Raw genomic sequence first — 12,200 nt, 5'->3', positions numbered from 1 at the left:
AATGATTTAAACCTTGAAGTTTCAGATTTAGATTTTTTTCTGCAACTTAATGAAAAGTGTTTCCCTTTATGAGACAGAGAGAGGAGATAGATACAGAGAGAGGGAGAGAGTAAGGGGGAGAAAGAGAGAGAGAGAGATTACCCCTCAGGTGAGTCTCTTGGTCTAATCATCTAATCTGATTTGCCTTTTTTTTTTTTTTTTTTTTACAGATTCTCTGAAGTGAAACTCAACCTGATCCTAGGAGGGCAGAGGACCCAGATATTCAACCCTGCGTGTGGAAGGCCTGACATCAGGACTGGGTCAGAGGGCAGAGTTATTGACCCTGAGAGCCAACAGTGCTCCACGATGGGAGGCTTTGGGTCAGGATGGGAGAGGACTTTCTCAGCACTGCATGCCAAATCACAAATTGCCTCCATTGGTGCTCCCATTCCCTTTCTGATGACATCATTATACTGTCAAGCAACAATCCCCTAATATCAAAGGAGAGAAGCATGAATCCAGACAGCCAGAGAAAACAGATGATATTAGGAAAACGTCTTCATTAATCCCAGAATTTGTTGGATGAATTGGCTTGACCTCTGTGGCCTGGCTCAGGCGGACGTATCCCAGGTATCTGCCTGAGGCTGTCTTTCCATTTTATGGAGGCCTTGCAGAGCCGCTTGACGACTGGGGAGCAGTCCGGAGGTCACGAACAGCCTCAACCAGAGTCTCCTCTTGGAGGCCCTCCCAAACCTAAGTCTCCTTCCCAGAACCGTCAGACACAGCAAACTCGCTCTCAACAGCCCCGTGGACAGCAGCAGCAAACCAAACAGCCCAAGCGACAGCATCTGGAACGCAAACGTCTCAGGCAGCAGAGGCAAAGCATTGACTCAGATACGTTGTTCGAGGAGGGTAAGCATGCCGATGCAACTTCAAAAAGAATGGGTAGGACCTCGCCTGGCATTCCGGCGCCCTCATCCTCCAATTCCACTCAGTCGACACCGGCTCGTTCTACGGAGGAGACTCAGGAGGGCACCCCAAAACAGAAACGGGAGCGTAAGCCTCAGAGGCCTGGCAAATATGTCTGCTCTTACTGTGGCCGTGCTTGTGCCAAGCCCAGCGTCCTCCAAAAACACATCCGCTCCCACACCGGAGAGAGACCCTACCCTTGCGCCCCCTGCGGCTTCTCATTCAAGACCAAGAGTAACCTATATAAACACAGAAAATCTCATACCCACAGGGTGAAGGCTGGCCTCGCCTCTGGTGGGCCTAGTGCTTTAGAAGAGCCAATCACAGAATCAGAAGATGAAGCCAGACAGCCATCGTCTGCCTCCTCCAGTGTGGAGAGACAAGGCAGTGTAGCCTCCCAGAAGACCCATGACACAGAGAGGTCTACAGAGCTGTCCCAGGGGAAGGACGATTCCTTTGCTGTCAAAAAGAGGCTGGCAATGCGTCTGAGTAGGGGAAAACGTGGTCCTATTGGGTCATCTGATGAGATCACCTCTTCATTGGTTCTGGGGAGTAAGGGCAGCACAGAGTCTGGCTATTTCTCTCGCTCTGAGAGCACCGAACAGTCACAGGACAGTCCTCCCAACACAAGTGCCAAAAGCTATGCAGAAATCATCTTGGGCAAATATGGACGTCTGGGACACTTACAAAGGATGTCCCGTCATCATAACCAGCAGCCCTCAGGTCAGGAGGAGAAAAATATCCCTTTTACAGTGCCCAAGAAGCAAGTCATTGACCATATCACCAAGCTCATCACCATCAATGAGGCAGTGGTGGACACGAGTATGATTGACAGTGTGAAGCCGAGGCGGTTCTCTCTCTCTAGGAAAAGTAGCACAGAGTCTCAGAAAGTTTCATGTGTAAAAGAGCCTGTTGTCCACAGCCCCAATGCTGGAGATCCTGGCTTTAAAAGCAGTGGCTCCATCACTATGGGTGTTCCATGTGAAAAGTTTCATCACCAGTCCCTAAATGTGGACCCATTGGCTGGCCAAACGTCCACTGCCCCTCTTCTGAGAAGTCTCTCTATGCCCTCTGCTGCTAGTTCAACTGATGCCTCTAGCGTCTGCCCTCGTAGCTTCCGCCTTAGCCAATCATTCGATGAAAGGCAACCCTGTGAAACACAGGCATCCCGCCGCTTTGGTATGCTTAGACGCCAACCCGCTGTCAAAGTCCCCCCTGGTGCTGAATTCACAAAAGAGGAACTACAGAGTTCCCACACACAGTACCATCAAAACATGTCCACGGTGCCTGACCATAAGAAATGTCATCCAGAGCCATATGAGTGTGAGGCCTGTGGCATTGGATGTAAGGATTGGGAGGGTTATAAAATACACAAGCGAAGCCTCTGTTTGACACGATTTCCCCAAGAGAGTGAAACACCTGTATGTCAGATGGACAAACATCCACATCTTTTACACCACACAATCAGGCCTGGGGCCTTAGCAATGCGCAAGAGGAGGAAAGAGGAGAGTTTTGAATTTGATGATCCCTCCTCTCCTTTTGCCTCATCACCACCCACATTCTCTCCCTCAGCGCATGGCAGAGATGAGAGCAGTGTAGCTTATGAAGGACCCAGTAGAACTGCATGGTCTCGGTTAGAATCAGATCGGGAAGGTAAGGTGAAAGTTTGCTCTGTAATTCAGCATACTAGTTCATTTGAGAAGCAGGAGACATTGTTTACTGATAATCAAAATAGAGAGGAGGCGCCTCAGAAACAACCTGAGCAACAGTCAGCAAAATCAACACCTCGTAAGCTGGTACGCCAACATAATGTCCAAGTCCCAGAAATACTTGTAACTGAGGACTCCAACACTAATGTAGAGTCTGTGTCCCTATCAGAGAATATATGCATAACCAAACAGATTGAGAAAGCAGATGAATTTCAGTGGCCAACGAGGAGCCCAACTCTGGCCCAGCTCCCCATAGAAAAGCTTCCCCCTAAGAAAAAGCGCCTACGTCTGGCTGAGCTAGCCCAGTCATCAGGAGAGTCCAGTTTTGACTCTATATCCCTGCCACGGAGCCCCAGTCAGGACAGCAGTGCTTCATACACATCAAGTCGCTCTGCGTCCTTCGAGGAGTCAAACAGGTCAGACATGGAGACAACACCTCTGAGGAGATCAAGGGCACCTCATATGTTAACCGTCCCTGGGCTTCATCATCATCACCACAGAGAGATGAGGCGCTCTGCTTCAGAACAGGCGCCCCATGACCCACAGCAGTCTGTCCTCATGGCAGAGACCATGAGGAGCAAATCCTTTGACTACAGCAGCCTGTCCCCCGAGCGCTCTGCAGCAGGTTGGAGAGAGAGACGCAAATGTCTCCTTATGAGACATATGGCTGTCAGAGACCCAGAAGAGGAGGAGCAGCCTACCACACATGCAACATTAAAGGTGAACCCCTCCCACTCTAGCCCTAGTCCTCCTGACCCTTTGACTTCCAGCACTTCCTCCAGACCAAGCCCAGGTCTTCTACACCTCAGTCTGTCCCCTGCTTCTCCCCTGTCAGGTGACATCATGTCATGTAATAAAACAAGAACCATCTGCCCAGAACCCCTCTCACAATGGAAGCTTAGTCAGAGTATTCAGTTAAAAGGAAATTCAGATGTCCTTCCCACTCAGAGCCCAACTCCTGCCCCCCCTCTCCGGTCAGGGGAGCCCTTTAGCATCTCCCTCCAACCTTTCCAACCCCATCCTACCCAATGCCCATCAGGGGCTGCCAGGGCTCACTACCATCCGATGTCTACTGGGCTGAAACTTGAGATCCCAAATGAGGTTCCTGATGGATGTTCAGAATCAATAACACATCCTTCACAGATCCTACACCCTCAATCTTACATTACTATCAGCCAAGAATTACTGAGGCCAACCATGTCACCAACAGTAGCAGTCCGCCTCCAGGCAGACACCCCTACCCCAGCCGGTGCCATATACACAACCTTGTCTCAGAGCACAGCCCTCAGGCCCCAGGAACCTGTGGGCTCTGTATTAAACAATATAACTATCCCTATGTCTGAATACAAAAGCCACCTGGCCATGACTCTGACAACAGGCAGCCAGATATGGTCTGAAGAGGGGTTTAGATCGTCAGTCTCGGGGGGCAACAAGAGGGTGCTATCCCCTTCAAGCAGTGTAGAGCTCAGCCCTGAGTCACAACAGCAGCAGAAAAGAGTAAAGGAGGAGGAAGAAGAGGGGGAGGAGAGGTGTGTTGAGAGGGAAGTAGCAGAAACATCCCAAAAAGAAAAGGAAGAGAGACAAACATGTATGCCTAGTATCTGTTCTTCTGTAAGTCAGAACATACCGCCATTCACTACTCTCCAGTCCACCACCTCATGCAGCTGGTGCTATCTGAACTACATCAAGCCAAACCCCATTCCCTTTAATGAACACCAGCCCTCTGTATATTCCTCCTGGAGCACCAGCGAGTACAACCCCAACCCACCGGGCCTCTCCAGTAAGATGGCCCTGTCAGTGGTCTACTGCAAACAGAGGTGCAGTCCTTCTATCTACACCATGTCTCCCATGTCATCCACCACAACAGAGACACAGCCAGAGACATCTTACACCACAAGGCCATGCACATCTGAGGTAAATATTCTGAAGGCTTTCATGTAGATTTGTGATGTTGAATATGTACATCATGCTATCTTGCGTCACAGTAGTCACTTTAGCCTTTGTGTCTCATTTCTAGAAGAGTTACTGTAAAGTCTACCTATATTTTAGATAAATGATGGAAACACATGTTCAATGAGAATTCCCCCATCTCTCTGTCTCCCTGGGCACGCTGGAGCAGGGTTGGTGAATTTGCCCATGTCTCTCTCGAGTGTAGGTATGTGCCACCCAACCCAGAGACAGCAGCCATGCAGAGCCAAAGGAGGACGAGCAGTCAGCAAAAGACAATGGGCCAAAAAAAGAAAGAGAAGAAGAGGAGGCAGAAAAGGAGGCCCAGTCAACCAACAAATGTAGAGAACCTCCACGAATTTGGATCTGTGAAGGAGGGTGAGTATGGCTTCATCACATTCAACACAAACAGTGTTTGCATTATATCACCTTGTTCAAGGTTTTCCATTCACAGTGTTATTCTCCATAGTCTTGCATTTATAAACACATTGAAAGCACATATACAGTATGAGATGGTCCGTGTTCAGCGAGAGTGTTTGGTTTCTGTCAGTGGTGTGTTGAGAGCTGTGAAGTGTTGTCTTTCCTCCTGCAGAAGGGGCTAAGCGTAGGCTGTCTGTGCCAACAGAGCCCGTCTGTTGAGTGGGTTGAGCCAGAAAACGACCAAGCTTCCTCTACACTGTACCCCTGCAGAGGTTCATTTATACCAAACACCATCAATGATTATGGCCATTCAGCCCTTTAGAGGGGAGGAGTAGCAGAAGATTTCATTCCATTCTAGACGGTGATCGATTTAATGAATGAGAACTTTTATTTACGTTTGTTTGTTTACACGATATCTTTGTTCATCTGAGGCACAGCTTGTATGGGTCTATTTGAAGACAAGAAAATAAGTATTGTTGTGTTTATTGATGTTGTAACTGTGCCTTCTGTATTAAAGGATTGGTTCATGATTTGTCATGTTATACCTCATTTTCCACTGACTTGGAGTGTAGTAGGCTCACCCAGACACTTTTTCCGGTTAAAGTCACATTCTTGAGCAACTACTGCTGGGCCTGGCTGCAAGCATAAGCCCTATAGTGGAAGTGGACGGGGTTCCAAACACCGCTCTTAGTTTCACTACTTATAAACATCTCCAGAAGAGATTCTATAGCCATATCATGTCTTTGTGGCCTATACATTCATGTCGATATGAAGACACTTGTTATTTCCAGTATTACAATCATAAAAGTACATTATTCAAACTGAGAAGACTTCCTGATTTGAAACACAGACACTCGGTTTGAAAAACGTATATATCGGATAAAAGGCAATGGGTGCATTCCAAAACGAGTGCCTGTGTTTCAAATCAGGAAGAGTTCTCAGTTCCAATTACATATCAGCAGTAGTTGCTCAAGAATGCAAATTTGACTGAAAGTGTCTGGGTGAGCCGACAACAGTCCCAAGTAAGTGGAAAATGAGATATAACGTCCAAAATTCTGAATTAACCCTTTAATGGGGCATATGCAGCAGGTGTTTTGCTGGAGAGAGAGAGCTCTCTGATTCACCAGCCTTTTATTTGACCGACATCTAGATAGACTGGCTGATGAAAATCACACAGAGGTTAAAAATGACAAGTCTCATACTCATCAAAAACAATTTCCCCCTATCACGGAGAGAGTGCTGGGACGTGCCATCTGTGGTGTTCTTTTGCGTCTTGGAGTGCGTCTGTGAACCTGTCCCCGTCGTGACTCATGTTGACACTCATCACAGCCTTTTTCGTCAGAGTGACTCATCCTCTGGCAGCTCTCGCTAACAACGCCTTCTGTTTAGGCGTGTGCGAGGGACGATAAGACAAAAGAAGAGAGACCAAGGTAGTCAAACAATGACCTTTCATTATTGCCACATCAAGGGGGAGTGAGTGAGGGCCGTTTTATTGTAGGCTGGCTCTCTCAAGATAAAGACAGGGCTGGATTTTTGAATGGATGCAGCATTAAACCCCCATGAATGTGTCTGAATCTGTGACCATTAAAATGCCTACATGTTGTATATCAGTTTGGCCTTGTGGGGTGTTTTTCCCAGTATACACACACATTCATAGAGCTGATACTTACAAGCAATGGTCAGCCCCCAAACCCCTGACCGATCACTCCGCTCTTCCACCTTGGCTGGCCGCCTGACACCGCCGCCTCTACGTGGATGCAGTAGTCGCGCTAGTCGGTCACGGCTTTTCACTGTCCTAGCGCACCGCTGGTGGAACGAGCTTCCCACTGCTGTCAGGACTGCAGAGTCATTACCTATCTTCCGCCGTAGACTGAAGACCCATCTCTTCAGGCTACATCTTGACTGTCCCTCCTAAAGACCTCTTCATCCCCACTACCCCACAGTAGTGTACAGTTTCTCTACTGTAAATAAAAAATAAAAAAAAGCATTGTGGCTGCCAATGGCCCCTGGTCCTAGCATAGATTTCTTTTTCTTATGATGACTGATCTATAGATGATTCACTTACTTAGACAAATGTATTGGTTGTAAGTCGCTTTGGATAAAGGCGTCTGCTAAATGTCCAAAATGTAAATGTAAATGTAAATGATATGGTTTCATGAAGGCTCGCCATTGAACACCTATTACAGGATCACTTAGGGTTAAGGTTAGGGTTAATTTCAAATGTATTAAGCCAGTCATTTTAAATCGCTGCAGTGAATAAGTATAGAAAATTGAGCATGTTATAAGTCATAATTACGGTTGTTTGTATTTATAGAGATGTGTTTTTATTTGATTTTTTCTCATGTTTATTTGGAGCAGCTGGTCTGGGCCAGGGTTTCCCTCCCTCTCTGGGCTGCTTTTATTGGCTGCCTGTTACAAACCCCGGACCCTGGGCGACATAGCAGGCTCCCCGTGTTTAGAATGGGTGGTGTGAGCGGTGATGGGGTTAGGGGGGCGGGTGTCCGGGGGGGTGAGGGGGGGTGGGGTCTCTGGTTTGGGGTTATGAAAGCTGCTCTGTTGAAGCTGAAGTGGGGGCCCTGCTGTGGGACCCACAGTACACAGCACACACCCAGGGGCGGACCCCCAGCCCAGCTGCCAGAGTGTGAGTTCACAGTGTAATAAGGGCGTTTGCCAAACAGATACAGTGGATAAACAGAGACATTAAAAAAGCAGCTTGCAGGTGCTATAGGACCCACAGTATATCAGATGTTGTTACAGTCCCTGTTGACTGTAGTTGTCACTCCGAGGACACTAGCATCAATAGCCAACAGTCAGTTAGTCAGTTGATGGCGCTGGTATCAAAACGTCTCTTTCTCTGTCCACAGCTACAGGTCAAACGAGGAGTATGTGTACGTGCGTGGCAGAGGCAGAGGGAGGTACATGTGTGAGGAGTGTGGGATCCGCTGTAAGAAACCCAGCATGCTGCGCAAACACATCCGCTTGCACACCGACGCTCGGCCCTTCGTCTGCAAGCACTGTAACTTCGCTTTCAAAACCAAAGGTGAGGACGGTCACAATCACTACTCACTTGCCTGTCATTCGCCAGTCAGTTGAGGTCTTAGTAAACGTTTGTTTTCTCTCCAATCAGGAAACCTCACAAAACACATGAAGTCAAAGGCTCATGGGAAGAAATGTCATCAGGGGGCAACTGCTGGTAGTTTCTCGGAGGAGACCGATGCCGAGGAAGGTAGGGCAGTGTGCCGATATGTAGGGCGTAGATTTCAGCACTTGTGACATAAGAAATGAACATTTCCCTTTCCCCTTGTGTGAGAGGTCAAGAGCATTAGCCAGAGTTGTGGTACTCGAGTCCGGTCTCAGTCTCGAGACCACATTTTGAGTGTCACGGTCTTGTGTTGGTCTTAGTTATATTTTTACACATGTTCTCGGACAAAGATGACTCGTAATTTCTTCCGAGACCAGCCAAGTAAAAAACACTAAAACAACAACAACTCTGAGCTGTCATTATCTAACCCCTTCATACAGGCAGGCAGGTGTATTAAGTAACACTGATGAGAAATAGTATGCGTATTTTCCCCGATTGTGGGAATTGTGACCAACATTAATGCTTGTCTGCTTAAAGTGGCAGTGTTTTATTTTGAGACAGGCTTGAAAGCCAATGGGCATATTGGTGGCCTACATTCTTGTCTTATTCTCTGATAATACTGATAATAATGAATTTTACTTTTGGACAAGTGAAAAATTAGTCCTACTTGTCCAAAGCACAATTGGCTAAAAAGTTGAATGTCAAGCCCTGAAGTAGTGTCCAAAACCCTTTCAATGCAAACCAATGACTGTGTTTTAATTTAAAATTTAAAACAAGAATTAAAGAGCGCCAAGATTATAATTTCTCACCATTCTGAATGCTTGAAGAGTGCATTCGAGTTTTCTTTTGAACATAGACATGTATGTAGACTGTATATTTTGGGATCTAATTATGCTGGCTCTCTCGCACAATTCCGGACTTGGTCTTGACTCTGTCTCGACTCTGTCTTGTCTCCCCTGATCTCGGTCTTCACTCGACAAGAGTCGACACCCCTTAAATCTTGGTTTTGTCTCAGAATCAATTAGCTCCAGTCTCAACTACAACTCTGGCATTGGCTACTATTAATGTAACTCTAGCGATGACAAGAAACCATAATTTCCTCCAAATTATTCTAATCTACAGTAGGAAATGATTTCTTATTAGGCCCATGCGATCGCACTAAGTATAATGATGAATGCTCACAGCTACAGTATAATGATATTTTCTCTCCTCAGGAGGCAGAGAAGACTGCTCAGTTTTGCCAGAGACACGTGAGGAACATCAATTCTCCGATCTTGATGAAACGGATGAAGAAGATGACGATGAGGATGATGAAGATGATAATGAGGACGATGATGAAGAGGAGTCCTGGTCCCGTGATGACCCTCACACCACCCCCACAGGGTCTCTGAGGCCATCTAATCCACAAGAACACAGAGAGCCTGAGTACAGCCAGTCTCATACACTAAACCCCAAGACATCAACGCATGGTTGCTATGCTGCCTCCCCCAGCACAAAGAGGGCTCTGTCTTCCTCTACCTGGATGTCCCCAGAGGGGGAGGGCTGCCCACCGCACAGTCCGTCCCCATCCCCAGTCCGTCACCTGTCTTCTGCTCACACTCTATCCCCCAAGAGAGACCTGCCCCCTCTACGCAGCCCCTCCTCCAAGATTCACCTGTCTCCTGCCCTCTACCACCCCTCCTCACCTTCATCCCTGTCCCCGTCAGGTTGTCATGCCTCCCCCTCCCGGGAGAGACAGCCGTCCCCGGTACAAGCCCTCTCCCTTATCAGGCCTCGGTCCTCCAGCAGTGGCCCCCCAGGTTCCCCTGACTGCCTGCCAGGCTCATCTGCTCAACATAGAACCTGTCTGCCCAGAGATACACCTTCAAATGCCCCCAAGGACAGACCGAGTACAGCTACATCCAAGGAAAGGCTGGTAAGTCTCTCCCTCTCTTAGAATACAGTATAGATGCGCTGTCTCTCTCTCTTTTTTTTCTTGTTTTGATTGATAAAGGTCCTGTAACTGAGGAAGCTTTATTTTCACAGATTGTTTTTTTCTTTCTGTGTGTTATGGTCTCATATTTCTGTAGTGTGTATAATTAATGCTGGGGCCAGTGTGGGTGTACCGTAATGTGGTATAACATAACACCATAACCACAGTGCTCATTCACCTGTGACTGGATCTGTCTCTGTTGGTTTAGTGCAGAGATTAAAATAAGACCACTTTTTGCTCACAAAGCAAATGCTGTGAGGGGTAAACAGCCAAATTCAAGTTAAATAAACATTTAACACAAATATAGATACCCCTGGTACATTCCGGTTTATTTTAAAGTCACCTTTATTGGAAAAGGAAGGAAAGGCAACTCTCTACTTTTATATCATTCAAACCAAGCCAACAACGTGAAACCTTAAAATAATGCAGAAGAGACCTCAAATAGACACAGATGTGTTTTTCCTGGGCAGCTAGTGATAAAACGAGAAACGTGCCTATCATTAGATGTCTGAAATTCTAACCGCAAGACTGTCTGTGTCATCAGCCTCTATGTTTGGGAACATCTCAACTTCACCTAATATAAAAATCTTTATAAAAGCATCTTTCTTGTAAAGTTGTGGTCTTGTGGTATGAAGTTTAAACCTTTACCCCTTCCTTCCGTACCCAGCTGAAGACCCAGTCTGTTCAGGATGAGGTGAGAGTCCCCTACTTTTCCCCCCGGCCTGGGCTGCCCAGGGCGGCCAACAGAGTCCTCAGCCACCTGCCCCTCCACTCCCAGCAGCTAGTCAGAGCACCCAGCATCATGATCCCCATTGGGGGGATCCACATGGTACAGCCCAGGACCAGCCCACTCTACAGCCTGGTGAGGAGCCCCATGTCAGCCCAGGGCACCCCCAGCCAAGGAGGGATGGACAGAGCAAAGAGAGCTGGCCTGAATAAAGCACCACTGGGATGGTCTTCATCGCTACAGCGTCAGGACAGTGTAAAAGAGTCTGGGCCAAGCATGCACACCAGCTCACAGGATCACAGGGTACGAGAGGGAGAAGCCAGCGGGACAAGCCAGTCAGGGCTCCTCTCACACAGGGGGGGTATGTCTCATGTGTGTCTCAGTACACGAAAGCATGGAAGCCTGAGGAATGAGACAAAGTTGTTACCCTCTGGCTCAGTGCTGGACGGCAGCTCACACACAGACACCCAGACGAGCACTTTGTCCAAGGGAGCCACACACACACACATTACAGAAAGTACATCTACTGTTTTTCCAGAGACCACCCAAGGCCAAAAGACTCCTTCCTTCAGACCAAATTCTGACGGGGAGGAGCACCTCAAGGGACAGTGCAAAAGACTTTAGAAACTGTTGGTAGCTAACTACCACAAACTGGTTAGGGGACAGAAGACAAACGGAACCAGAAAGCACTCAGGAGTGCACGGCTTCCGTCAATGTGTTTATGTAATTATATGAATAATATATAGATCCATGTATGTTAAATATGCAGTATATGTTTTGTAATCTTTTTTACCCTCTTTTGTTGGATGTCATTGCTGTTAAATTATTTATGTGCTCTTATGCAATTCTGTACTATCTGTGAGAGCTGGAATGAAATTTAAATAAAGATTTTATTTAGTCCATCCTGCCCCCATTAACCCTTTGGACAGCTATCTATACTCTTGCTGTGTTGATGTACTGTATGACCAAAATCAATATAGAAGGTACTAGAAATCTTTATTTACCATGATCAGTATATTGAAGTGCAATTTCTGTCAAGATTGTGGGCTTGCAATGTCATTCTTAAAGGCTGTGATTTTTTTTTAAATGTTTTTTTTATTATATTACTTTTTCATAATATGTTTCATTTGTGTTGGAAGAAGCAGGGTTAGAATCACCTCCTTTTCTACTACATTATGTAAGTTACATCTGGGAATAAGACATTCAAGTATGATAAGTGAATAGTGCACTGACAAATGTTTGATCATCTGCAGTACATGGTACAGTCTACAGTATATTTATTGTTACTATTATTACTATTTATGTAATAGAAACAGTACATTTATTTTTGCGTTGTCGTTTTTTCAATCATGCAGTTACCCTAACTGTCATTACCATGTGTCTTTTTCCATTAAA

The 12,200-nt window shown here is 46.7% G+C and overlaps 1 protein-coding gene across 1 annotated transcript; it reads left to right on the top strand.

The window, feature by feature from the left end:
* The first annotated feature begins 328 nt into the window (after positions 1-328).
* Positions 329-12,200, top strand: hivep3a (HIVEP zinc finger 3a). The gene is made up of 6 exons (XM_083680878.1): positions 329-4,571; positions 4,813-4,982; positions 7,889-8,064; positions 8,152-8,250; positions 9,321-10,021; positions 10,746-12,200. The coding sequence occupies exons 1-6, from the start codon at positions 639-641 to the stop codon at positions 11,427-11,429; spliced, it is 5,763 nt and encodes a 1,920-aa protein (XP_083537004.1). The 5' UTR covers positions 329-638; the 3' UTR covers positions 11,430-12,200.

Source organism: Argentina silus (assembly GCF_951799395.1).
Source record: "Argentina silus genome assembly, chromosome: 11".
NCBI classification, from domain to species: Eukaryota; Metazoa; Chordata; class Actinopteri; order Argentiniformes; family Argentinidae; genus Argentina; species Argentina silus.
This window is presented reverse-complemented; position numbering and strand designations above follow the sequence as displayed.

Bases quoted from the DNA above. Each gene is read 5' to 3' on its own strand.
- hivep3a (XM_083680878.1), top strand. From the start codon at position 639: ATGGAGGCCTTGCAGAGCCGCTTGACGACTGGGGAGCAGTCCGGAGGT. The intron at 4,983-7,888 runs GTGAGTATGGCT...CTCTGTCCACAG, and splicing joins ATTTGGATCTGTGAAGGAGG to CTACAGGTCAAACGAGGAGT. The intron at 8,065-8,151 runs GTGAGGACGGTC...CTCTCCAATCAG, and splicing joins CTTCGCTTTCAAAACCAAAG to GAAACCTCACAAAACACATG.